General features: G+C 48.1%; 1 protein-coding gene across 1 annotated transcript in view; it reads right to left on the reverse strand.

Moving 5' to 3' along the window:
• The window catches only part of LOC147732630 (40-kDa huntingtin-associated protein-like), a 657506-nt gene that overhangs the window by 412720 nt on the left and 216935 nt on the right, over positions 1-27851 (reverse strand). The window contains exon 5 of the mRNA XM_086957151.1: positions 19417-19485. Coding sequence (XP_086813277.1) covers positions 19417-19485 — 69 coding nt within the window. The remainder of the gene's footprint in view (positions 1-19416; positions 19486-27851) is intronic.

The following is a 27851-nucleotide window of genomic DNA, read 5'->3' on the forward strand; positions in this document are numbered from 1 at the left end:
GAGCAGTTATATTTGGGTCGGCAGGTTTTTTCGGCCGTGCTACGGGCTTCGGTACGGCACCCTTTGCCGGGTCGACGGATTTCGGAACAGTAGGCTTTTTCGGGTCGGCGACCCTCTTTGGTTCGGCGCCCTTCGGCTGCGTGCCTTTGTTCGGTTTGACTACCTTTTTGGGGTCGACAGTTTTTGGCTGAGCGGCCATTTTGGGGTCGACAGTCTTCTTTGGCTCGACGCTCTTTGGTTGTACGGCCTTTTTCGGATCGACGCCCTTCGGGTCGACAACCTTTTTTGGCTCTGGAACCTTCTTCAGGACGATGGCACTGGGCCCGGGGTCTCTGAAGGTTTCGGTTTCGATTTCGGAGCCGAGCCGGATTGCGGGGCTGGCGAAACTTTTTTATGATCTTGGCTAAGGCCTTTTGGCGATGCCTCGACCGGAGCCTTTGGTAATGGGCTAATTGGTGTCGGGGGCAGGGTACTCACGATTTGCGCCGGTGGGATCTCGTCATCGGAGTCCGAGTAGTCCTTGACGGTGACGATTTCTAGGTCCGAGTCTGGAGCTTCCGGTAGATCCTGGTCATCATCGAAGAGGTTGTCCGGTTCCGGTGCCTGTCGCTGCATTTCTTGCCTAGCAGCCCGTTGGTTTCGTATAGTTTTCTTCGAACGAAATTGGGCGCAGGCTGGGCAGGTTTCTTCCCTATGGTCTGGGGGAAGGCACTTGTTGCATACTGAGTGTTTGTCAGCATGTGGGAACTTGGAGTGGCATTGTGGGCACCTTTTAAACGGGCTTCTTTCCATCAACGGTCGGCTCACGTGGCGTCGAAAAGGCCCAACGGCCCGCGTCGACGACCGATTCGAGATGGAAGGCTGGCTCGAGTAGAGAGGTACCGAACGAGAACAATACCGTCGAAGGCCTTTTGGCTTTTAGAAATGTTTTGTTTTCGATTCCGAAGTTGGAGTATAGGAGTTAGCATCCGAACCCAATGGCGGAAAAAAACAATCTGAGGATGGAGAAGATGCCCATGCGCACTGTAGTCCAGGGGAGGAGTCACCTATCTCGTGATACTTCGAAGACTCTTCCAAGACAACAAAGTGCAATCATCCGGACCCAACACTAGGCGGCGATCTATGCACAGATATGAATTCAGCAGCCCACATGCCTCGAACATCTTTTTTAACATAACATAACATGAGATAGATCTTTTGAGGAATGGCCCACCTCCAAATGGTCTGTGCGAGATGCGACAGTTGGAGACAGTGAGTCCCCCCCTGTTTTTGTACATAATACAATGCGGTCATGTTGCCTGTAGGAATCAAGATAGCTTTGCCTATGAGGTGGGTCTGAAAGGCTTTCAGTGCCAGAACAATTGCTAGCAGTTGATATGATATGATATGATGATATGATAAAATAATTTGTACAGCGCATATTCACCAACGGCTTCTTGGCGCTTTGGACAGACAGAGGAAAAGACTGCGAGATGGAAACATTAATCAATCAATAATCAATCAAACGCTTGAGAGAACAACCAAGTCTTCAAAGCCTTCCTAAAGGAGTGATAAGAAGAGATAAGACTGAGATCAGAGAGCAGGGAGTTCCAGAAAAGGGGAGCTTGAGAAGCGAATCTTTATCCCGAGCCGTTTTTTCCCTAAGGTGGACTGCCCTACATGCAAACCAAAATATTTTGTGATAGATCAAAATGGTACAAGACTGAAAAACTGTGACAGGGTGAAAAAAGCAGGGATGAGAAGGAACCTGCAAGCGCGAGATAAGTGGCAGGAAGAGTTTTGGGGGTGGATTAAAAAGGCATAAGGTGAATTCAAGAGTATGTAGTATTTAACTTCAGTTATATAAAAGTACTTTTCAAGCTATGAAATTTGGCATGGATTTGACCTTGCTGCACATAATGTCCGGTTCAATGCCAGGGAAATCAACAGGAAAAACACAGCCCAGTAGACCATAAACACTCCCACAAACAGCCAAAAAAAAGAGCCCACACACTGACCTGTCTGACCAGCCCATCAATCACTACCCAATTGCCCTGTAGGCCAGTCCGCCCATGGTAGCCTTAGCATTCCGCATGCCGACATTCAGAAGCACCGGCCATTCTCTTCTAAGTAAAACTTTGAGCCTTCTCACTTACTGTTCTACAAATTGTAAGTAAACAATATGTGCATAGCAGTGTCAATTAAATATTTTGAACATTTAGAATATTTTACAGACCGAGTTCATTGCAGCTGATCATGAGAAAGGATTGAAAAAAGGAGGGTCTCCACCTATTGGATACGTTAACAATGTCTGTAGAGATCCTAAAGCCTAGTGTCCAGCAAAGGTGATTTTGACTACTTCAGCATTCAACCGTACCTGGTATTTGTTCCTGGCAGATATGATAGGCTTTTATAAACTAGATTTAGGTTGGGGTCCGTTCATAGATTGTAACCTTCCCAAAAAATGAAAGATTGGGCCCGTGAACTACAAGTGTGCCCGTGTGACAATTGCTCAGCTCAATCCACCATTCATGTAGTTTATTTTGTAAATTTTATGCTGAGTTAAGGAAACTGTGGTTTGTTCCAATTTTAAAAAATCAGGGTGTGAGACAATGTTGCCCGGCACTGATTAAACTTCAGTTTCTGGAGAATGAACATACAGCCTGGAGGATAGCAATGTTTTTGAAGAAAGTAATCCATCAAAGAAAAAAGACATTGTAATCTAAATATTTAGGTTAATCAGGCGTATTGTCATTGTTGTACTTCTTATATATTATTTCTGATATTTTTACAAAACCATATAATTTATTTCTTTTTTCCTTTTGCACCTATTTTGTGTAATGAATTGTGTGTTTTTATCTGCTTTTATGACTGTCTAAAAAAGCAAACGAATAAAGTTTCCTTGACTTGACTATGCACTACCTGTATTACGTTTCCAAAGTACCTGTGAACATTGAAAGCTTAATGGGCCACGGCTGCAGTAGGTATGGTGGACACAGTAGCCGGCTGTAAAGGGGCAAATCAAAGTAACAGGGTCTCTGGGGCTGCATTGTAGCGGAGTGGGGGTGCAGGTTATTAGAGAAGTCCAGGTCTGTGGGCAAGCAAGGGTTTAAAAGACCTTGTGGTTACAGAGGACGATGGCATGTCAGACACCTTGGGACAGTGAGGGTTATAAGAGGAGCCCTAGGAAAGGGGCATGTGCCACCTGCCCTTAACACAGAGGCCACCCATCTTCCTCAAATGCAGAGATGGTGTCAGCTGTCCTTAGCGCACATTGTGCTGCTTTTCCATAATACAGAATGGTGACAAACTACTCTTTGTTACACAGAGTGAGCTACTTGCTCTTAATGTCAAGACTGCCATGTTCCCTTTAGCACAGACTTCCATCTGTCCTTTATACATGATCTACATCAAGGCTGGTCAAGCAGTACCGGGAGGCTTGGGAGAGTCAGGGGCTTCTTTTATAGCAGTGTAGGAATTTTAAAAGCTCTGCAGAGTTCCTTGTATATCTAACAGTTTTCAGGCAACAATAAATGTGCCAAGATAACTCTGGTGATTAATGTACCTGCTGGAGAAAGATCGGAGCTGTGGAGTAAGATCGGAGCTTTGTCTAGTGACAGTTTTGACTCATCTAAGGTAGTGCAGTTGGTTAATATGCCTGTTGCAAAGAATGAGTGCTAAGGAGATTACAGAACAGTATTGCATGTACAATGCTCAGTGGGATGCTACGTATGTCACAGAGACCCTTTTGTTACAGTGCAATTAATAAGTCACAATCATGATCTAGCACAGTGAGCAATGAACTGCCATCAAAACGCTAGATGTAAACAGCATTGTACAGGTTAGAAAGTTATGTTATGAGGCACAGGGTCAAGACTGATTTGCATATGGCCATGTCTGAACTGGGGTGTCTTGGTGAGCAAAATAACGATTGATTAAACCCAGATCTGTGACTGGGGGTGAATGTTTTGCCATTGTTCAACATTCCGTCCATCATCTTGTGTGTTTTGCTGTTCACCCTATGTGAGAAGGGTATGCCCAGACGTGGGTCCCGTGCTCACTAAGCCATTGGAATCAAGCTATCCTGGCTGAAGACGGCTGATAGACAGAAACAGGTCCTAGGATGCTTGATTCCGGTCCAGGGAAGACATGGCTTGGCAGTTCGGGCTGGACTGTGCCCATGAGGCACAGGGTCAAGACTGATTTGCATATGGCCATGTCTGAACTGGTGTGGCTTGGTGAGAAAAATAACGATGGATTAAACCCAGATCTGTGACTGGGGGTGAATGTTTTGCCTTTGTGCAACATTCGTCAATCATCTTGTGTGTTTTGCTGTTCACCCTATGTGGGAAGGGTATGCCTAGACGTGGGTCCCGTGCTCACTAAGCCATTAGAGTCAAGCTATCCTGGCTGAAGACAGCTGATAGCCAGAAACCGGTCCTAGGATGCTTGATTCCGGTCCAGGGAAGACGTGGCTTGGCAGTTCGGGCTGGACTGTTCCCATGAGGCACAGGGTCAAGGCTGATTTGCATATGGCCATGTCTGAACTGGGGTGGCTTGGTGAGCAAAATAACGATGGATTAAACCCAGATTTGTGACTGGGGTGAATGTTTTGCCATTGTGCAACATTCCGTCCATCATCTTGTGTGTTTTGCTGTTCACCCTATGTGGGAAGGGTATGCCCAGATGTGGGTCCCGTGCTCACTAAGCCATTGGAGTCAAGCTATCCTGGCTGAAGACGGCTGATAGCCAGAAACCGGCCCTAGGATGCTTGATTCCGGTCCAGTGAAGACATGGCTTGGCAGTTCGGGCTTGACTGTTCCCATGAGGCACAGGGTCAAGACTGATTTGCATATGGTCAAGTCTGATCTGGGGTGGCTTGGTGAGCAAAATAACGATGGATTAAACCCAGATCTGCAACTGGGGGTGAATGTTTTGCCATTGTGCAACATTCCGTCCATCATCTTGTGTGTTTTGCAGTTATGTTTTTCCCCCAGTCTGACTATCCTATTTTTACTAAAAAGGGTTTGTTTGGGTAGAAATAAATGGTTATTAGTAAAGTCAACCCCAACCGCTGTGTTATCTTGCAGAAGTTGCAATAGTCATTTTAGCTAATTCATTCCTAAATGGTGCTTTAAATGAACTTTTGCTTTAATTTTTTTCAACATTTTCTTAAGGGTGGGGAGAACCGCCTATCAAAAGCTTACTTGAGGATGTCTCCCTTGCTTAAATTCAGATTGGGTATTACATCTGGCTTTCAGCAGTGCTAGTTGAGGATGTGGGTGAAGCCAATAGAGTAAGTGGGTGGAGCCAGTGGAGAAAGTGGGTGGAGCTGGGAGAAATAGTGTAGCCTCCGATAAAACGTTTATCAGCTGGACCTAATATTTAACATATTAGGCGCTGCCCCCAAGTATGTTTTAGACATGGAGGGCTGCAGATGTGATTTTGTCAAATGGACTGTGAAGTCTAGACTGTGTATACGTTGTAGTGTAGTCTGTGTGTGCTGGAGACATTTTTGACGAGAGCTGGCTTTGATGAGCCAGTCATCCAGGTACAGGAAGACATGTATGTTTTGTCCCCTCAGATGAGCTGCGACTACTGCCAGACATTTGGTGAACACTCTTGTTGCAGTAGTGACTCCGAAGGGAAGCACTTTGAACTGGTAGTGATGACCGGCTATCACAAACCTTAGGTATTTGCGAAGAGCGGAATGGATTGGGATATGGAGGTATGCGTCCTTTAATTCACGAGTGGACAGAAAGTCACCCTGTTGCAGCAGTGGAAGCACTTGTTGGAATACTTGTAGGAATGAATGTAGAGATTTAGGTCTGTGAGTCTAATATGGGTCTGAGTGATCCAATCTTTCAGGGAATCAAGAAGTAAAGGGAATAGATGCCTGTCCCTTGATATTTTAATGGGACTGGCTCTATTGCTCATTTTTCCACAAGAGATTGCACCTCTTGTTTCAACAATTGAAGTTGTTCTGGAGACAGTTTGTGTGTTCTTGGTGGAATGTTTGGAGGGTTGTTGGTAAGCTCCAGGCAATAACCAGATTGGATAATTTGTAATACCCATTAGTCTGACATGATGGTATTCCAGACTGGGAGAAATTGAGTTAGACATCTCCCTACAGGAGTGGAATAATCGGGGATAGCGCAAAAGAGTCACTGTTTGGTATTTGCGAGGGATCTCTGTGTTGAGCTGCCTCTATCTCTTCCCTCTCCGTTGTTTCCTCTAAACCCACCTCTGAAATAGCCTCTTGAAGAGTGTGACTGACTGTTGCCCTTGTAAGAGGATGAGATTTTCTGTTGCCATAGTCTTGGAGCCCACCCTATAATAGGAGCGACAAAAGGAACCCCTACCTGGAGCTGATTGCAAAGCCCCCAAGGACTTAGCGACCTCAGTGTCTTTTTTCATCTTTTCCAGCGAGGTGTCAACTGCTGGACCAAAAATGTGTTCCTTATCAAATGGTTGATTAAGAATAGAGGCTTGCACCTATGGTTTCAAACTTTAAACTCTCAACCAATCATGTCTGTGTAATATTACGCTGGTTATTGCTGCTCGGGCTGCTGTGCCGGCTGCATCTAAGGCACATCTAATAGAGGTATTAGTGATGAGCTTGCTCTCTTGAATAAGGTCATTAGCTTTAGACTTCTGTTCATCAGATAAAAATTGCATGAGCTTCTTTAACTCGTCACAGTGAGCTCTATCGTAACAAACTAATAAGGCTTGAGAATTAGCAATGCGCCAATGATTGGACACTTGCAATGCTACCCTTTTGCCGGAGGCATCAATTAACTTTGACTCCTTATCAGGAGGAGGGGCTCCCCCTATGGACTGTGAATTAGCTCCTTTATGTGCGTTCGAAACAACAAGAGTCTAAAGGCAGCTGACCTTTTATGTAGACAGGGTCATAAGGTGCAGGTTTGTACTTTTTGTCCACTCTAGGTGTAATTATTCTGGCTCTCACCGGGTATTTAAACATTTCGTCTGCATGCTCAAGCATTCCCTTTAGCATTGGTAGTGTCCGAGTGGCTTTTTGAGAGGAATTAAGGGGTTTGAATAGAAAATCCTACTCTAAATTCTCTTTATGTAACTCTACCCTGTGATACCGAGCAGCCCTGTTAAGAAGCTCAATGTATCCTATGTTGTCATTAGGTGATGAACGTCTAGACGGATATAGATCAGGGTCATTATCCGTATTGGCATCAGTATCATAGTGTTCCCATGGGTCAGGATCTCTTGGCTTACACTCCTCGTCCTCCCCATCCCCTTCATCCTGTGGGTTAGGTGATGGTGGTGAGTTTGTGGGTGTAATGAGCAGGTTTGGATTAGTGGGTGGAGGAGATGGAATGTAAGGTGGGGGAAGGGTTAGTGACCACATTTTTCATCTTCAGAGGTATGTGGACTAGTTTGTGTTTCAAACGTTGGAAGCATCCCTTGTTTAGGCACACCTTTGGTTCTTTGAATAAAGACTCCTCAGTTTATTTCAAGTAGATTTTCAATTATTTATTTAATACAAAACGCTTCTAAATCAGAATTGTATTTCATTCTGTTTCAAAGTTTTATATGATCAGTATATATAGGACTCTTTTCATATCTGCTCCAATGCATTTTGGGCAGTACGCCCTTCTTCCGGACATAGCATCTTGATACTCTGTACATATGTTCATATCATCACATAACCAATGTTTAACAGTGTACTGTAACGTATGTGTTTAACCCAACTGATTCAGTGCGTTATTGTGCCCGTTGGTGCTGTGTAAAAAAATGTATTGGTAAATACAAACTCACGTGTGTTCATAAAGTTTGAACAGCGTGCTGTCAGAACAAGCATTAGAAATGCAATAGGTCTCGCAGCATTAGAGTTAGTGCTTTTAGAATTGTTTATGGGTTTTTTTGTAAATCTTTAGCATTTTTGTTTCCTGTAGCCAATGCTAAAGAATAAAAAAAAAAAGCCATAAACATTTCTAAAAGCTGTAACTCAAATTCTCCGAGACCTATTGCATTGGAAATGCAATAGGTCTCGCAGTAGGAAAGTTTGAGCTATAGGTGTTATTTATTTTTTTGTTTTTTATTTATGTGTTGTTTTTTCTAAATAGCTAAATTAATAGCTTTCTTCTTTACAAAGCCAATAGTTATAATTTTTGTAAATGTGACACCTCTAGCATTTGTAAAGCAACATGTTTTGTATTAACGGGACTTATATGTGACTTATATGTATTGATATTAAAAAAATCAATGGCTTTAAAAAACAATTAATAATTAATACGTAAATAAAATGGATTTTATTTTATATTGCCAATAGCTTAAAGTTTATTAAATATATTTAGTGAAGATGCTGTGGTTGCGCTGAGTGAGGGTGAGTGAGGGTGAGTGAGGGTGAGTGAGGGTGAGGGTGAGTGAGGGTGAGTGAGTGAGGGTGAGTGAGTGAGGGTGAGTGAGTGAGGGTGAGTGAGGGTGAGTGAGGGTGAGTGAGTGAGGGTGAGTGAGGGTGAGTGAGTGAGGGTGAGTGAGTGAGGGTGAGTGAGTGAGGGTGAGTGAGTGAGGGTGAGTGAGTGAGGGTGAGTGAGTGAGGGTGAGTGAGTGAGTGAGGGTGAGTGAGGGTGAGGGGGTGAGAGGGTGAGGGGTTGAGGGTGAGTGAGGGTGAGGGTGAGGGGGTGAGGGGTTGAGGGTGAGGGGGTGATAGGGTGAGGGGTTGAGGGTGAGTGAGGGTGAGGGTGAGGGGGTGAGGGTGAGTGAGGGTGAGGGGTTGAGGGTGAGGTGTTGAGGGTGAGGTGTTGAGGGTGAGTGAGGGTGAGGCGTTGAGGGTGAGTGAGGGTGAGGCGTTGAGGGTGAGTTGTTGAGGGTGAGGCGTTGAGGGTGAGTGAGGGTGAGTGAGGGTGAGGGGTTGAGGGTGAGTGAGGGTGAGGCTGAGGGGTTGAGGGTGAGTGAGGGTGAGTGAGAGTGAGGGTGAGTGAGGGGTTGAGGGTGAGTGAGGGTGAGGGGTTGAGGGTGGGTGAGGGGTTGAGGGTGAGTGAGGGTGAGGGGTTGAGGGTGAGTGAGGGTGAGGGTGAGTGAGGGTGAGTGAGGGTGAAGGTGGGTGAGGGTGAGTGAGGGTGGGTGAGTGTGAGTGTGAGTGAGGGTGAGTGAGGGTGAGTGTGGGTTAGTGTGGGTGAGTGTGGGTGAGTGTGGGTGAGTGTGGGTGAGTGAGGGTGAGTGAGGGTGAGGGTGAGTGAGGGTGAGGGATTGAGGGTGAGGGGTTGAGGGTGAGTGAGGGTGAGGGGTTGAGGGTGAGTGAGGGTGAGGGGTTGAGGGTGAGTGAGGGTGAGGGGTTGAGGGTGAGGGGTTGAGGGTGAGTGGGGGTGAGTGAGGGTGAGGGTGAGGGGTTGAGGGTGAGTGAGGGTGAGGGGTTGAGGGTGAGTGAGGGTGAGGGGTTGAGGGTGAGTGAGGGTGAGGGGTTGAGGGTGAGTGAGGGTGAGGGTGAGTGAAGGTGAGTGAGGGTGGGTGAAGGTGAGTGAGGGTGAGTGAGGGTGAGTGAGGGTGAGTGAGGGTGAGTGAGGGTGAGTGTGGGTGAGTGTGGGTGAGTGTGGGTGAGTGAGTGTGGGTGAGTGTGGGTGAGGGTGAGTGAGGGTGAGTGAGGGTGAGGGGTTGAGGGTGAGGGGTTGAGGGTGAGTGAGGGTGAGGGGTTGAGGGTGAGTGAGGGTGAGGGTGAGTGAGGGTGAGTGAGGGTGAGGGGTTGAGGGTGAGTGAGGGTGAGGGTGAGTGAGGGTGAGGGTGAGTGAGGGTGAGGGTGAGTGAGGGTGAGAGGGTGAGGGTGAGTGAGCTACATCTAATGACTTCAGAGGACTGCTTATAGACTGTTTAAATTACAACCACTGTCGATAGTAAGTACTATTGACCCTGATAACACCCTAATATATGTCCAAAGTCACAGTTTGGTAGGACTGGGCCAGACCAATGTATATGTTTCTATAAGTGTAGTCAGGACCATACAAGGGTTAGTTGAATAGCCTTGGCGGAAAACCCTGCTTCATTTTTTCGTATGAAACGATCCAGAGCGCCGCCTCAAATTGACAGGCGAAAGTATGATCTAAACATTACTGACATCTCCATCCTGAGGCGTGGGGTCTATAGCGTGACAGCTCGGTCTACACTTCATGCCCTTGGACGAACGCGGATTGGCTGTTCCGTTCTATGTGTCAGGAGCTCAAGGCTGACAAAACTGATGCGGAACTCCTAAAGGAAGTTTGATAAAAAATGCGCTTGAGATGAGTAGCAACCAAATCGAAGGCAGGCAGATTTCGCTTCATTTATATCCAGTATCGTTGTTGTCCTGAGCGGCACCCTCGGGGCAACAGAAGCCGCTGCCATTGCTAAATAAAACAATGCAAACAATAGTTTAAAATATGGCGCGCTGAAGGATCTTAAATACAGCCTTTAGCCCCTTAATCCTCGCTAATTGTACAAAACACCCACTGTAACGCAAGAGTCGAAGAGCGTTCTGACGTACCTTGCCTCGTAGTTTTTGCAGATGCGTAATAAGTAGACAGAGGACTAACGCTTCCCCAGGGTAGGGTAACGGGGCGGCCATTTCAGAAGAGAGCGTTTCCGGTCGAGAGGAATGGCAGCTTCTCGGATGGCCACCATACCCTGAAGATTTGCCGTTTGATGGAGAAAGTAAACACAAATTGAGACAGAACACTTTATTGGTCTAAATGGAGGGAGTCTCCCTTCCAATTAGAAAGCCTGCTTGTGCGTGAGCTTGAGGTCCTTTCTAAGCAAGTCTGGTGAAGATATAAAACACTTTATTGCATTTCGGGTTACGTTATTAAGTGGAGAGGTCATTGAGTCGGTACTTGTTTTTCTAGCCTCTCCAGTGCATGTTTTGTTTGCTTCTTTACTTTTGTAGCAGGTAGTAAGATCTGATAATGTACCCCGAAGGACGGCAATAAGAGACTATACAAAAATGCAAATTCAAACAAATCGCCCAGCAAAACGTGTGCTCAAAGTCCTGAAACGCAAATAGATTTTCTGCTTGTGACAGGCCAGCTGTTTCTGTAATTCTTACACTATTACGTGATTATGCATGGAGTAAAAGTTTTGAACGCGACATGGCAGGCAGGGGAGGGGGCGGAGCGGGGGTGTGGGAGGAGTGCGGGAACAGACGGGGGGGAGAGTAGGAGGAGGAGAGTAGAGGAGGCACGGCCTAGCGGCCGTGCAATCAAGAAGTGAGGGGGTGGAGCTGGGGGAGGCTGTGTGAGAGAGTAGGCAAGGCAGGCGGCTGGGGGCATGTGCACGCGCATTTAAGCTCAATGCGCATGCGCATTGAGCTTAAATTTCTCGTGCACTGCAAGGAATCGCCACGATTCCTTGCAAGTTGGGGATAAAGAGTGGATAAGCAGCCATAGACTCGCAAGCTCGATGCGCATGCGCATCGACAGGCGAGACCTAAAAAACGAAGAGTTAGCGGCAAAGATCTAAACAAAATGTAACAGCGTGAAACTGTTGATTACACCAGATAAACTTACATTAGCAAAAGACGCCAAGCAGTTACGCGTTATCCTCTGTTCTGTGAAACTCTCCGCGTTGCGTTGTGGGCGGTTTCCGTGTCAATAAAGATCACGTAGCCGCGTGATATGTAAATGTAAGGCACCGATCTGAACGACGGACTATATTGTGAGTTCATGAGGATGGCGGCCATATTAGAGGGGCAAAATCACATTGCCAGAAATAATACTTAAAGAATACTTAAAGAATATCGACCAAAATGATTAAAAGTGGTTACGTGTAATGAGTTTAAACTGTGTGTTTGGCGATCTGTGTGCGACATGGTTAAATACAGCAAAATGAGTGCTTAAAGTGTACTGTATCCTAACAGCAACAATGTAACATTACATCAAAAGCCTGAATAGGCTACATTGGCACATCATAAGAAATGTGTTACTTACCTGTAACTGCAGTTATCCAGTATTGGTATCTTTCATAGATTCAAATGCCTGAATCATTCCCCGTCGTTGGGGTGGGAGTCCCCGGTATATAAAATAGTAATGTCCTAAAGACATATATATATATATACTAATAGGCCAGAGGCCTCAAATTAGTAACCTATCTGAGTCCTTTTGTAAAAAGGACCAAACTTTGGCCAGGAGCCAATCAGCTACTACCACCCTCTAGAACCTTCCTGGAAGGAGCCCTAGTCCCTCAGATTTTCGTAAGCACCGTGCTAAGTAGTACCTACTGAGAGAACCAAGGTGAGCCCTTCCAGGGGAGGCGGGTGGGTTGCATGTGAATCTATGAAAGATACTACTACTGGATAACTGCAGTTACAGGTAAGTAACGCATTTCTTATCCAGTATTATGGGTATCTTTCATAGATTCACATGCCTGAATCAGAGTAGCGAGTAGTAGGCAGCACATTTCGCATAATATAGTATGTAAGACTCCTGATAATAACTTATCAATAGTGCAACAAAAGAAACTGCAAACAGTAGCAAGATAAGAAATGTGCAATCAGTAAAATTGGAAAGGTGGGATGAAAGGAAGAAGGCTCACCTCTAATGGAATAGATAACGGAGCACTGCCTGTCCCACTGCTGCATCCTTCATAAGTTCAGAATCCAAGCAGTAGTGCTTGGTGAACGTATGTGGAGTTTTCCATGTCGCTGCTCTGCAAATGTCGACAATGGGCACCCCAGAAAAGAGCGCCAAGGAGGTGGAAACCGCTCTAGTGGTGTGAGCCCGAACCTTGGCTGGCAGAGGATGACCCGCCTGTTGGTGGCAGAAGGCGATAGCTGCAGAGATCCATCTTGAAATGCTCTGCTTTGTCAATGGTAGGCCCTTCCTGGGCCTGCTGAAGGCAATGAACAATTGGTTGGATTTGCAAAATTGTTCTGTTCTATGAAGGTAGAATTTCAGACATCTCTTCAGATCTAAGGAATGTAGAGATCTTTCTGCTGTAGAGGATGGATTAGGGAAGAAAGATCTCAGGACAATAGGTTCATTCAGATGAAAAGCAGACGGAACCTTAAGTATGAATTTGGGGTTAGTCCGTAGAATGACTCTGTCCTGTTTAAATTGAAGGAACGGGTCCTGAATACAGAAAGCCTGTAGCTCACTCACCCTCCTTACTGACACGAGAGCCAGCAAGAGAGCTGTTTTCCATGACAAGTATTTGAGATCCGCTTTATGTATCGGCTCGAAGGGGTGCCTCATCAACTGTGCCAGGACAAGATTGAGCTGCCATGTAGGTGGTAAAGGCCTCACTGGAGGATAAGCCCTGAATAAGCCTTTTAGAAACTGCTTGATCAGTCTATTGGACCATAGAGAAGCCCCAGACGAAGAGCGTCTGAATCGAGATATGGCTGCCAGATGGACTTTGATTGAGGCATGGGCCAGTCCAGAGTTGGCTAGGTGAAGCAGGTAGGGCAGCAGTTGTTCCGGAGATGACGAGAACGGGTGCAGTTTGTTAGCTGAACACCATAAACAGAATCTCTTCCACTTAAGGGAATATGTCTTATTGGTACTGTCAGCCCGGGCCCGGGCTAGGACAACCCTGCATTCCTGAGGGATATCTAGGTCCTGGAACTATCTGAACTCAGGAGCCAAGCCGATAATCTGAGAGATGTCAGATCTGGATGCTGGACTTGCCCCTGGTTCATGATGAGGAGATGTGGGTAAGGCCTGAAAGGAATCGGAGGCTCCAGCGATAGAAGGTGGAGTTCTGTAAACCAGTGTTGGCGTGGCCACGCTGGGGCTACCAGGATCAAAGTGCAATGCTCTGCTTTCAGTTTCCGAAGGACCCTGGGGATCAGGGGAAATGGTGAAAAAGCGTAGGCAAAGACGTTGCACCATGTCATCAAAAATGCATCCCCGAGAGACCCTTTCTGGGGAAGCCTGCTTGCGTAATGTTGGCATTTTGCGTTGATCTTTGTCGCAAACAGATCCAGGGGAGGTCTGCCCCATCTGGAGAACACTGTGTCGAGGGCATGTTGGTCGAGCTCCCACTCGTGGCAGATGGAGCGGTGCCTGCTTAGAGAGTACGCCAGAGTGTTGTCTGCTCCTGGGACGTACTCCGCCTTCAGCGAAATGTTGTGTTGGAGTAGCCACTTCCAAATGTGCTGCGATTCTTGAGACAACGTCATGGATCGAGTTCCCCCTTGCTTGTTTAAGTAGTGCATTGTGGTGGTGTTGCCCGTCCTCACAAGCACTGGGGAGTGCCTGATTCTGGGCAGGAAAGCTCGAAGGGCCAGGTATACTGCCCTCAGTTCTAACAGATTGATATGGAGCAGTTTCTCTGCTGGCAACCACTGACCATGTATCTGAAGTTCCTGCAGGAACGCACCCCATCCTTCCAACAATGTATCTGTTGTCATCACGTGTGGGGAGACCGGAAGCAGGAATGGAAGGCCTTGGTTCAGGTTTTTTATTTGAAGCCACCAGTGTAGGGCGTTCACCATGAACGGGGTGAGTCTGAGTCGATCGTCGAAGGATCCCGTACTTTGAATCCACTGGGCTGATAGTGCCTCCTGTAAGGGACGCATACGAAGGCGGCAGTGTGGAATCAGGAGGATGTTGGAGGACATCATTCCTAGTAGTGACTTGAAAAGTCGCACCTTGATGGTCTTTTTGAGCTGAATGTTTGCTGCCAGCGACCTCAGTTTGGCCTGACGTTCCTGAGATGGAAAGGCCTTCTCTTGATGTGTGTCCAGAATTGCTCCCAGGAAAGTGAGGTGTTGAGAGGGCTGTAGTACTGACTTTTCCTGATTGAGTGTAAGTCCTAGACTCTCGAAGAGTTGAAGACAGGCGTTGGAAGACCTGTTCACACCTTCTAGAGTAGGAGACTTGATGAGCCAGTCGTCCAGGTAGGGGAATACCTGGTGATGCTGTTGGCGAAGGTAGGCTGCCACTGGAGATAGGCATTTTGTAAAAATGCGTGGCGCCGACTTTAGGCCGAAAGGCAACACTCTGAATGAACTGGTAATGTCTGCCCGCCACAGTGAACCTTAAGAATTGGCGGTGACTTTTGTGGATGAGTATGTGGAAATAGGCATCCTGGAGGTCTAAGGACATCATGCAATCCCTGGAATTGAGGAGTTGTAACACCTCTTGAATGGATACCATCCGGAAGGATTGTTTTTTGAGGTATGTATTGAGGTTCCTTAGATCCAGTATAGGTCTCCATTTCTTCTCCTTTTTCCGTATCACGAAGAACCGTGAGTAGAATCCTTTCCCCCCCTGACCTCTGGGAACTCTCTCTACAGCTCCTTTTTGAAGCATTAGTGAGAGTTCCGCTTGAAGAAGATGAAGATTCTTGTGTGGCATGGGACATGGAGGGTTCGAAGGAGGAGTGTCCACAAACTCCAGGGTATGCCCAAACCGAACCAGTTGGAGAGCCCAACGATCCGTGGTTATTTTTTGCCATTTGTGGAGGAAGTTGGAAATTTTTCCTCCAACTACGTAACATGGAGAAGAAGTGGAGGCCTGTTTGAGAAAGAAGTCACTGTCTTCTGGGGAGACCTTTCTTTCCTCCTCTCCCTCGAAAGGAGGACTTATTGTAAGAGGACTGGCCTTGTTGTTGCCTCTGTTGGTATTGAGGCTTGTATTGCTGGGACGAGCTTTAGGTGGATTTGTACCCCTGGTATCCACCTCTTGTTTGCTGGCCTCTTCCTCTGGAGCCTCGAAAGGAAGTATTCTTGTACTGTAGTGTTCCCAGGGATCTTGCGGTCTCTGTATCTTTCTTGATACCCTGGAGCATCTCGTCAATATGCTTCCCAAAGAGAAGCTCGCCATCGAACGGCATATCCAGTACCTTGGCTTGGATTTCCGTTCGGAAAGATGTAGCTTTCAGCCAGCCTTGGCGCCTAAGGACAGCCGCCCCCGCCAGCTGGCGAAATCCTGTTGAGGCGATATCCATCGCCACAACAATAATCTCTGAGGCGGACCGCTCTCCTTCAAGGAGGATTTTCTTGACTTCTTCTTTCTGCTCCTCTGGCAGAGAGCCTAGGTATGGTGCTACATCTGCCCACATCTGGCGATTGTAGCGTCCCAGGAGCGCAAGCGAGTTTGCTGCTCTGACGTTAATGGCCGACATCGAGGAGAACCTCTTCCTGATGTTATCGAGTTTACGGCCTTCATTGTCCAGAGGCGCAGTCAGTGCGGCAGCCGGATTGTTGGATTTCCGCTGCGCGGCCTGTGTGATCACAGAGTCCGGTTTAGTATGGCCTGTAAGACATGCAGATGCCTTGTCCGGGGCCTTGTATTTCTTATCAAGTCTGGCCGGCACTGGAAGTAGAGATGAAGGGTTTTGCATTATCTTTAATCCCTGGTCCCAGATGTGTTCAATAATCGGGATTGACCGGACTGTCTTTTTGAATGGCTCCTTAAAGTCGTATAAGAAGCAGTCCTGAGGTTGAGTGGTCATTTCTATTTTGAACCTCGCTGCTGCACGTTCTATAATGTTGTGAAACCCCCCCGATGTCCTCCGGAGGAGAGTCCGCCTGTGCCTGGTCTGGGGAAGCTGGATGTGAGATGACGTATTCGTCCCACTCGTCCTCTTGTATTTCTCCTTCTTCTTGTTGACCCTCCTCTTCCTCTTCCACTGCTTCCTCTTCGTCCGAAGATTGCTGCGGAGGCAGAGACACAGGATCTGGGGTAATAACTAGTGGAGGTGCTTTATGGCGAGGAGGAGGGGCAGATGATACAGCTTGAGGTGGCACCACTGGAGGTGGCGGAGCAGGTGGGAACCACTGTTTGTAGTCCGCTATAAGGAATTGGAGGTCCGTGACAATTGAAGCCGGGAGGCTCACCATAGGCTGTGAAGGAGGAAGCGAATGATATTCCTCTTGATAAGGAATGTCTTCCTGATCCATGTCTTCGTTGTTCGAACTCTCATGTACCTTAACAAGTAGTTGTGATGGGCTTGTTGCCACTGGGAACATGGCTCCATCATCATAGTCCTCAGTCTCCAGTAGATTGGCCCATGCAGTGGTTGGACTCTGCAAGGAGACGTCGCTTCTGGCATCAGCGTATGCGTTGACATTTTGAAGTGTGTATAAATACACTATCTTGGGAGAGCCTTCCGCGACTGGGTGGTCGTCCACGGTGAGAAACTGACGGCCACCGCAGACTTCTCTGTTGTCTTCGACGACGATGTCGTAGACGGTATCGGCGTCAACAGTGTTTTCTTCGTAGACGGCAGTGTTGGCGTCTTCGTCGACGGTATTGTCGTCGACGGCTTCGTCGACGGTACTGTTGTCGATGGTCTTGTCGTTGACGCTGGTGTAGACGTCGATGGCTTCGTCGTCGATGGCCTCGTCGACGAGGTGGTCGTCGACGTCGAAGGGACTTTCGTCAATGACGAAGGCTTCGGCTTCGTCGACGATGGAGATGTCGACGACGGAGGCATCGTGTACGGTCTTTTGACAGGAATAACAGATGGAATAGACCTACCAGACGACGACGAAGTTGAAGTAGATGTTGTCAAGGCGGTGAAGTCAGACGCTGTCGACGTAGAGATGGTGACTGTCGACGCTGTCACAGGCATGGCAGAAGACACCAGCACAGGCTTTTTGAATGTAGTTTCCTGAAGAGAAGTCTTCACTGCCATGATCTTCGGACGGCCCTCTGAAGACTTAGGCGTCTTCTTTTGAGGAGGCATATTAGACGGACCTGGAGAAGTCTGTCACAACCTTTTAGAAGAGGAGTGTGAGTTCCTAAAGGAACACTCGCTCTCACCTGAGGACACTGCTGGATCCTTGTCCTTCAGTCTCTGAAGCCACAGAAGCAGGCGTCCCTCTCTGTCTTTAAGAGTCTTGACAGAGAAAGTGCGACAGACCTTACAGTCCTTGGCAGAATGGTCAGGGTAGAGACAGTAGAGGCAGTCTTGATGTTTGTCATCTACATGCAGTCTCAGTTTCTTACACGAGGCGCAAGGTCTAAAAAGCCCTTTTTTAGGAGTGGTAGACATAGTAGACTCTAGCCCTCCTTCACAAGAGTAAACAGCAAGAGAAAAATATGGATAAAATCCAGAAAAAAACAGAAACCTGAGCAGAGCTCAGTGGAGACTCCCTTAGCACGACGTGCGGTAGAAAATCTGAGGTACTAGGGCTCCTTCCAGGAAGGTTCTAGAGGGTGGTAGTAGCTGATTGGCTCCTGGCCAAAGTTTGGTCCTTTTTACAAAAGGACTCAGATAGGTTACTAATGTGAGGCCTCTGGCCTATTAGTATATATATATATGTCTTTAGGACATTACTATTTTATATACCAGGGACTCCCACCCCGACGACGGGGAATGATTCAGGCATGTGAATCTATGAAAGATACCCATAATACTGGATAATTACAAATGATTACAAATAGCATGTGAATTCCAAACGGTCATTTAGACCGTATGGTTTCATGGAGTTTAATTTAAATATCCAGAAATGTTCTCTCTGTAGTAAGTGTTTGCTATTGTCTCTGCCTTCTTGTTTCTTCACGTTTTCAAGAACAAGGAACTTCAATTGAGAGATATGATGTTTGAGTTCATTAAAGTGGGATGCAACAGATGATTTCTAATTTTTAGTCCCGATGTTAGATTTGTGGTCGTTGATACGAGTCTTTATCTTTCTCTCCGTCTTCCCGACATAGGCTTTGCCACATGGGCACTTGACAAGATAAATGATATTAGCTGAATCACATGTGGCGTTGGTTCTCAATTTAATGTTAAACCCTTTCATGGGGTGAGTTATCTTTTTTCCTTTGATGATATTATTGCAATTGTTGCAATACATGCAAGCTTTGGTGCTTACCTTACCCTTCCATCTCCTTCCTCTTATGGAGGTGTCCTGACTCAGCCTGACCAATTAAGCGACCCAGCATGTCTTCGAATGGGATACCCGTCTTGATCTACGTTTAAGTCGTCGCTACTCCCCCTGGCTGCTCCTGCGCCTCCGTGCATCCCAGATCACAGGCCGGAACAACTAGCTTGCTGCCCTGCTACTTTTCTTTGAGCCTAGTTACGCGGCAATCCTTCAACCCTTATCTTTTGTTCGCCACATTTTAAACTGTCCTCACCTTCCCCTTTGGGCTCATGCTAAATCCTTTTTCTTCCTCCCCCCGCCATTTTTACTTCCCCACTCGGTCCACCATTGAGGGTGTTTATCCTTACCCACAGCGCTGTCATAAAAATAAGTGTAACCTGGTCCTGCTTGTGCTTTTTATAGACTTAATAACTGTTTCAATAGATAATTGGATTTTTTTTAAATCTATGCAAAAACCGACCATTATACCATGCACTGAATGTTAAAAATAACAAGTTCCATTTTTACAAATTTGTCTTTTTAGAAGAAAAGTGTATTTACATATATTTTGAGAAGTGTGATCCAGGATACAGTACATAGGTGGTAGATACAAATGGAGATCCCCTGAAGAAGTAGTTTATGTTCCCGCATTAGAATCATTACTGCGTTTTACAAACCTGTAGGGCATTCCCAAGCTCCAAGCACAGGCTGGCTGCCATTACTGGTTGGTTCAATTCAATATAAACCTAGCAGAAAAAACAGAGATTATTAACACTTTTGGTAACAAGGGTGCAAATGACTTCAGAAGTAAGAAACAAGAAGCACAAAGAACAAGTTATTAACCTTTGGTAACAATATATCTGTAAGAGACATAGGTACGTTATGGATTCCTCAACTTAAAATTACCCCCAGAAGTCAGACTGGATCCGGAGAATTTCATCCTCAGCAGTACCTCTGTGTGTCGATAGGTGGCGTCAGTCGACTCTGCGTTCGTCGTTGGCGTCGTGGTCCCCGAGATGACGTTGCGGTATCTACTCAGACACCGCCCTCGCACACTGATCTCAGTTCTTTACACAACACTTCACGCCAGAAGCGCAGAGCCATGAAAGACACTGACCACTGGTGCACAAAAACTAGAGCCCTGAAAGGGAAGTCCCTTACCCTACAAATCAGTTCGCAGAATGGAGAGGATGGGTAGGGCGGTGAGGAATCCATAACAAACCTATGTCTCTTACAGATATATTTTTACCGAAGGTAAGTAGTGCGTTCATCTGAAAGAGACAGTTAACTATGGACTCCTCACTTTACAATAGATACCCCAACAATATCAACCCCGGTGGTGCGTCTGTGAACCAAGTTCACAACAGAAAGTCCTGGAGAACTGAACAGCCGAAGAAAAACGCCCCTCTGGACTTGGCTGTCCAGGCAATAGTGTTTGGTAAACGTGTGCAGTGAAGCCCACGTAGCTGCCTGGCATATATCATGAAGGGGGACTCCACGCCCCAAAGCAGTAGTGGCTGCCGTCGCCCTGGTGGAATGGGTGCGCAACCCCACTGGAGGTTCCCTTTTCGTTAAGGAAAAGCAGATTTTGATGCAAAGAATGACCCATCGGGAGATGGTTTGTTTTTGCACGGCCAGGCCTTTCTTGGCACCCACATAACCGTCAAAGAGCTGGTCATCAATCCTGAATTGTTTTGTGCGTTCCAGATAGAAGGAAAGCGCACGTTTTGGATCCAGATGATGGAGACTTTCTTCCTCTTATGAAGGCGGCGGAAAGAAGGTGGCAAAGTGATGGGCTGTCCTATATGGAAAGAGGTAGCCACTTTGGAAGGAAAGAAAGCCTAGTGCGGAGGACAACCTTGTTCAGATGAACAGCCAGGGAAGGAGGCTTTGAAGAAAGGGCCTGGAGCTCACTCACTCTGCAAGCAGAGGTGATGGCAACCAGAAAGGCAGTTTTAAAGGTTAAAAGTTTGAGAGGACAGTTATGTAGCGGCTCGAAGGGAGCACACATCAAATAAGTAAGAACCAGGTTCAAGTCCCACTGGGGCATCACAAAAGGAGTAGGAGGAAACAAATGAGTAATGTTCTTAAGGAAGCAATTTACAATTTGATTATTTATTTGAAGAGTTTTATATAGCGCTAGCTAGACCCTGAAGTATCAGAGCGCTTTACACGAGGAATCAGCGAGTTAGAAGTTATAAAATTGCATCAGTTACAGAAGCAAAGTATAAACATCGGAGACAAACAGTGATTACACAAAAACATGAGTTATTAGTGCATAGCATGGCCAGGATACACGTCTGCTGGGGAATGGAAGGTAGAGGGGAAAGGTAACAAGCATTGGAAATGCAACAGGGCTCGCATTAGGAAAGTTTGAGCTATTGGTCTTATAAATCAAAGTTTTTTTATTTATGTGTTATTCTTTAAAATAGCTAAATTAATAGCTTTGTCATTTGCTATGTTTTGTTATGTATGCTATGTTTTGTTGGGTTTTGTTATGCTATACTATATTATGTTTTGTTTTGCTATGTTTTGTTTTGCTATGTTTTGTTTTGCTATGTTTTGTTTTGCTATGTTTTGTTATGCTATGTGTTGTTGTGTTTTGTTATGCTATGTGTTGTTGTGTTTTGTTATGCTATGTTTTGTTATGCTATGCTGTTTTGTTTTGCTATCCTATGCTATGCTTTGTTATGCTGTGTTTTATTATGCTTTTTTTTATGCTATGCTAAGCTTTGTTTTGTTATGCTATGCTATGCTGGTAAGTGAGGGTGAGTGAGGGTGAGGGTGAGGGAGGGTGAGTGAGGGTGAGTGAGGGTGAGGGAGGGTGGGTGAGGGAGGGAGAGTGAGGGAGAGTGAGGGAGAATGATTGTGAGTGAGGGTGTGTGAGGGTGAGGGGGTGTGTGAGGGTGAGGGGGTGTGTGAGGGTGAGAGGGTGTGTGAGGGTGGTGTGTGAGGGTGAGGGTGAGGGAGGGTGAGGGGAAGGTGTGTGAGGGGGCATTACAATTACCCAGTATGGTAAGTATGTCGCAGTAGCAGATGTTACATTAGTGTTTCTACATAAGAATCGCCATGTCTACCTCCCTTCCACATCAGCCGTCCCTGCTGATCTGCACATTTGGTAGATTTGATGCTGTAGCTGTTGTAAACTGATGCATGTAAAGCAGTCTAACACTAACTGGTGAGTGATGCTGTAGAAAACAACGTAAACAAACAAAAACACTAATAACCAGGAAAAAGTCGTAAATGTAACCAACTGATTTTGGCCTCAGAAGTTCACGTGTCCACAATTCCAGATTTCACTCACTGGATCAGGCAGAAAGACTGAGCAGTGAGACCACTGAAACGCCCACAAAGTAAGCTGTAACACAAAGACAAAAGACACACGGGCATTCGAAGTTCTACGACATGTTTTCAGGAGTCAGCAGCCAATTGAAAGCACATTTATGCAAATATTCAAAGAAAACTTCCAATTCCGCATCTGACCTTCAGTAGTACGAACAGGAAGGAGAAGCCAGCGCCAGACAGGACTTGCAGTGTTTAGAAAGAAAAGTCTGAAAGGAACAGGGAGGGGGGGGGGAGGGGGTCCTAGGGTAAGTGAAAGGAATTGTCACCCATCGGAAGAAACAAAGAATTTGACATCAGTATGTAAGTTAGGGCTTCATTTAAACGGGGCTGTCACAAAAGTGTCTGTCCACAGAGCAAACAGCCCTCCCGAGGAAGTCAAACTCAGCAAATAAAACGACAATTCATCTGGAGAATTTCAGACGGAAACGTTAATAAGAGAAGCACAGGATTTACAGTAGACCAGTTATTAAATGGTTGATCAAGAGATAATATACAGTACGCACGTGAGACTCCCAACCTTGAAGAATTGAAACGTAAATGAAGCACCTTATTTAAAATACGCACAGTTCAATTGAGAGAGGGAGTGGGGGACGGGCAGTCGCCGAAGGGTTCTAGCGCTTTGACACCAGGGACTTACCCGAAGAGAGCTCAGAGCGGACTGACGGAGTTTTATACTTTACGAGATTTTACATCATGTGACAGGCGAAGCTGTATAGGGTTCTACGCTGCTCTTACCTACCCTATGTGAGGGTTGACCGCACTCTGATGACCGCTCTACGTTTTCACACTTCAGCCTAACTACAGGCTTTGTCAATGCTCGCTTCCCGCGTCTGATGGAGTCCGGAACTGTTTTCCCTCGGCACAAATGGAATGCTTTTATTGCACCGAGTACGGCAGCTAATGCTGCTTTCCGGAAGCCTGCTGATAGCATCTTGTTAGGAGGCAATGAGCTGAACGAGCTGCAATGTTCGATTTAATAAAAATTATTTGGAAGTGGTTAGATGGAATTTCCACAGTCCTGGCTAGTCAGTTCCGGATGTGTGATGCAACAAGCCTTGTCTAGGTCACAAAAAGAAACAAGAATTTATTGACACAAGAAAGGTTAACTTAAAAAGGAAATCCCAACACATAACTCTATCGCTGTTAGTTGCAGAAAAATAAGCTACTGTCTTCGCAATTGCAGTACTGGGCACACAGCGTCTATCCACTACCAGAGACGGCGGTGACATCAGCCCTCGAGGCAAACCCTGTCTCTGCATATCTAGGAGCAGAAAGCAAACCGAAAGCAGGGCCCCGAGATTGGAAATGAAAACCTGAGTAGGAAGGGAAAACGTGAATAAAAGGATTTCACAATCTAATTTCCGAGCCTCAAACCCGACGCAGTCAGTATAGTACCAAGCGCAGTTTTAAACAAGCCAGCAACAAAACAAACAAGTAAATGTTTCAACTGAAAGTACGGCCGGCCGGCCGTGAATAATTAGGGGATGACAACTGCGCTGGGAGGAGAAATGCAGAGCGCACGCTGACAAGCTTGTGGGAGGGAGGCTGTGCTGCCTTTGATGTGGTAATGCGAGGCAGGCGGCTGGTGGCATTGTGCCCGCGCCTTTTAGGGCTTGCGCTTGCGCAATGACCTAAAAAGCACATGCACTTCAAGAAATCGCCAGTGGAATCGCCAGTGGTAGTTAAACACTGGATAAGCCACATTAGAGCTTCGCCAGCGATGCGCAGAAGCGCATCAGCAGGCGAGCCCTAAAAAGGGGTAAGGAAAGCAGATAGTGTCAGGCAGAATGACAAGGTGGAAAGTACTTCAGGGGTACAAAGAAGCCAAAATGAGAGATAGACTAACCAGCTGGGGACTGGCAATCCCCCCCAAAAATCTAGTGGAACAGTGAAAGTATAGGATGAGAGGGGTGTGGGAGACCTAAGGGGGTGGTAGACTAAAGGAAAAAGGTCAGTCAGGCGAACAAGTAGTAGTCCAGCAGCAATGAGGATCGGTCAAAACGGGTAAGATCGAGGACCCATGGGAGCCAAAAGGATCATCAAGAAATGGCGGTATATACAAAGATCATTCAAAAAATCATAAAGGTAGCTGACTTAAAGGCTCCAAGCGGGTATACGCAGAAGGGGAAAGGATTGCTTAACAGGAAAGAGATGAGGTGTCAACTATGCAGATGGAGGATTTCAGAAAGAAGTGGGGAGTAAAAGGGCATAAACGTCTAAGACACTGAAGAGGAAAGTGGTGTGAATGGAAGTACATGAGTGAGAGCCACTCCAAGACCACCTACCCCTTCCACGGACCTTATAATGGTTACCCAACAGTTTCATATTTTGAGAATCAAACCAGTTTCAATTATAATTATTCACAACAAAGTCATTATTGTTACTTATTTATCTAATCCAGGTGACAAGCATTGGCAAGGCCAACAGGTATAGCTTGTTTTTAGTACCTGTAAGTACTGAAATACTGGTTGGCTAGTGTGGTATGGGTAGCGCAGGTTTTTAGTTTAAAACTTGTGGGACACCCCCGCGCCGCACGGCCACCAGCTGCTGCGTGTGCCCCTTGCCTGCCCTGCTGCCTCGTTGAGCCTCGTTTGCCGGCTGCCGCCGCTGCGAGTGCTTTTTGCCGCTTTTTTCCTGGTTTTGTCAAGCATTTGTGCTTGTCTTGCCGATCTGTGTTTTTCTCTGTTTTGCCCGTTTTTTGTCGTTTATTTTTGCCTGTTTGTATTTTAAAGTGTTTTGTAAAGTATTGTAAAGTGTGCGCTCTCCTTCCTTGTTGCCCGCCTACCGCGCCACCCCCCGCCCTCCCTTCCCGCCACCGCCGCTTGTCCCCGCCCCTTTTTCTTCTGTAACCCTCCCCGCTCCCGCCTCCCAGCTGCCCCGCCCACCCGCGCACTTCGCCTTAAATGGCGACCGTGCGAACGCGCAGCGGTCACGCGCAGCGGGCGCGCCGATTGTGCGCCGAAGGCGCGCCAAAGGTAAGCCCGTCTGCGCCCGTCCGCGACCGGATCGCGACCAGCGCCAGGACCCCTGGCCCCCGAGGAGCCCGACCGACCCGCCTGACGTACTCCACCGCCACCCTCACCGCTCTCAACACCGGCCGACTCCCAGAATGCCATCAAGCCACACCACGACACACCCACGGACCTTTCAGCTGCCACGCCTGCAAGTTCTCCTGCATCCGGACCAGCCCCGCACCAGCACCCGACAAGTCGAACTCCAGCAGCACCCACCTCAAGTGCATCCTGCTCAACACCCGCTCCGTCCACAGACACGCCATCGAACTCTGGAACCTCCTAGACGCCACAGCCCCTGACGTTGCCTTCCTCACGGAGACCTGGATGAACGCCTCTTCAGCTCCCGACATCGCCATCGCCATCCCAGAGGGCTACAAGATCGTCCGGAGGGACCGAAACGCCAACCAGATGGGAGGAGGCATCGCCATCATCCACAGGAACACCATCCGTCTCACGACCAGCACCGACAACACCCTGACCAGCGCCGAACACCTGCACTTCCAGATCCACACCAACCCGAACACCACCCTCAGAGGCACCCTGATCTACCGACCCCCTGGACCACGCACGCAATTCAGCGAGGACATCGCCGACTTCGTCAGCCCGCATGCCCTCCCCTCCGCCGACTACATCCTCCTGGGGGACCTGAACTTCCACCTGGAGAACAACAACGACCACAACACCAGCACCCTGCTCGACAACCTCGCCAACCTGGGACTCAAGCAACTGGTGTCCACCCCCACCCACCTCGCCGGACACACACTCGACGCCGTCTTCTCATCCAGCACAGACATCAACTTCAGCCACGCCACAGAGCTTCAATGGACGGACCACAGCTGCGTCCACTTCACCTTCAAGAGAACGACGACCCACCAACACCAGCAACACACCGCCCGCAGAAGCTGGAACAAGATCACAGCAGACCAGCTCGCCACCTCCCTGAGCCAACACCCTCCTGCCAGCTCAGCGAACCCCAGCCAGGCCGCCGACAACCTCACGAAGTGGATCACCATCTGCGCGGACGAGCTCGCCCCGCTGAGGACCCCGCCCAGCAGACCCGCCAGCAAGAAGGCCCCATGGTTCACCGACGAACTCAAGAGCTCCAAGAAGAACTGCCGAGCCCTCGAGAAAGTCTGGAAAAGGGACCCGACACCGGACAACAGGACCTCCTACAAACTGGCCACCCGGAAACACCACCAGCTGATCCGCGCCGCCAAGAGAACAGCATTCAAGGACCGGTTGGACAACAACGCACACAACAGCAAGGAACTCTTCAACATCGTGAAAGAGCTTTCCAACCCCAGCGCAGGAAACAACGACATCACCCCATCACAAGACCTCTGCAACTCCCTCGCCTCATACTTCCACAACAAGATCACGGACATACACAGCAGTTTCAACAACCAACCAACGCACACCACGACCGACCTGCCACCCCCCCCCACCACCACCCTCCACGCCTGGACCCCGATCAGCACAGAAGACACCATCCGCACGATGAACTCCATCCACTCCGGATCACCAACCGACCCCTGCCCTCACCACGTCTTCAACAAGGCCGACGCTGTCATCGCACCCCACCTGCGAGACATCATCAACACATCCTTCGACACCACCATCTTCCCCGAAAGCTGGAAACACGCCGAACTCAGCGCTCTACTCAAAAAACCAACAGCGGACCCCACCGACCTCAAGAATTACCGCCCCATCTCGCTTCTACCGTTTCCAGCCAAAGTCATCGAGAAGACCGTCAACAAGCAGATGGCCGCCTTCCTCGAGACGAACGGATCCCTCGACCCCTCACAGTCCGGCTTCCGAGCCAAACACAGCACCGAGACCGCCCTCATCGCCGCCACCGATGACATCCGAGCCCTGATGGACAAGGGAGAAACAGCGGCCCTCATCCTCCTAGACCTCTCCGCGGCATTCGACACGGTCTGCCACCGCACCCTAACACGGCGCCTCAGCAACATCGGTATCCAGGACAAGGCGCTGGAATGGATCATCTCCTTCCTCGACGGAAGAACACAGCGAGTCCGCCTACCACCGTACAAGTCAGAGGCCTCCGAAGTCATCTGCGGCGTCCCCCAAGGATCATCACTGAGCCCCACCCTCTTCAACGTCTACATGAGCCCCCTCGCGGCCATCGTACGCAAACACCACCTCAGCATCATCTCCTACGCCGACGACACCCAGCTGATCCTCTCCCTGACCAACAACCCCGCCGCCGCCAGAGCCAACCTGCACGAAGGGATGAAAGAGGTAGCCGAGTGGATGACGACCAGCCGCCTGAAACTGAACTCGGACAAGACGGAGGTCCTCATCCTGGGCTCTTCACCCTCCGCCTGGGACGACTCCTGGTGGCCTCCCGCCCTGGGCACCGCACCCAAACCGACAGACCATGCACGAAACCTGGGCTTCATCCTGGACTCCTCCCTCTCCATGACCAGGCAAGTCAACAGCGTCTCCTCGGCGTGCTTCAACATCCTACGCATGCTACGAAAGATCTTTTGGTGGATCCCCGCAGAGACCAGGAAGACCGTCACCCAGGCCCTCGTCACCAGCCGACTGGACTACGGCAACGCCCTCTACGCCGGGACCACCGCCAAGCTCCAGAAGAGACTCCAGCGGATCCAAAACGCCTCAGCCAGACTCATCCTCGACATCCCACGATCCAGCCACATCTCCGGTCATCTGAGAGACCTTCACTGGCTCCCCATCAACAAGAGAATCACCTTCCGCCTCCTCACCCA

This window comes from Lissotriton vulgaris, chromosome 2_1, assembly GCF_964263255.1.
Source record: "Lissotriton vulgaris chromosome 2_1, aLisVul1.2, whole genome shotgun sequence".
NCBI lineage: Eukaryota > Metazoa > Chordata > Amphibia > Caudata > Salamandridae > Lissotriton > Lissotriton vulgaris.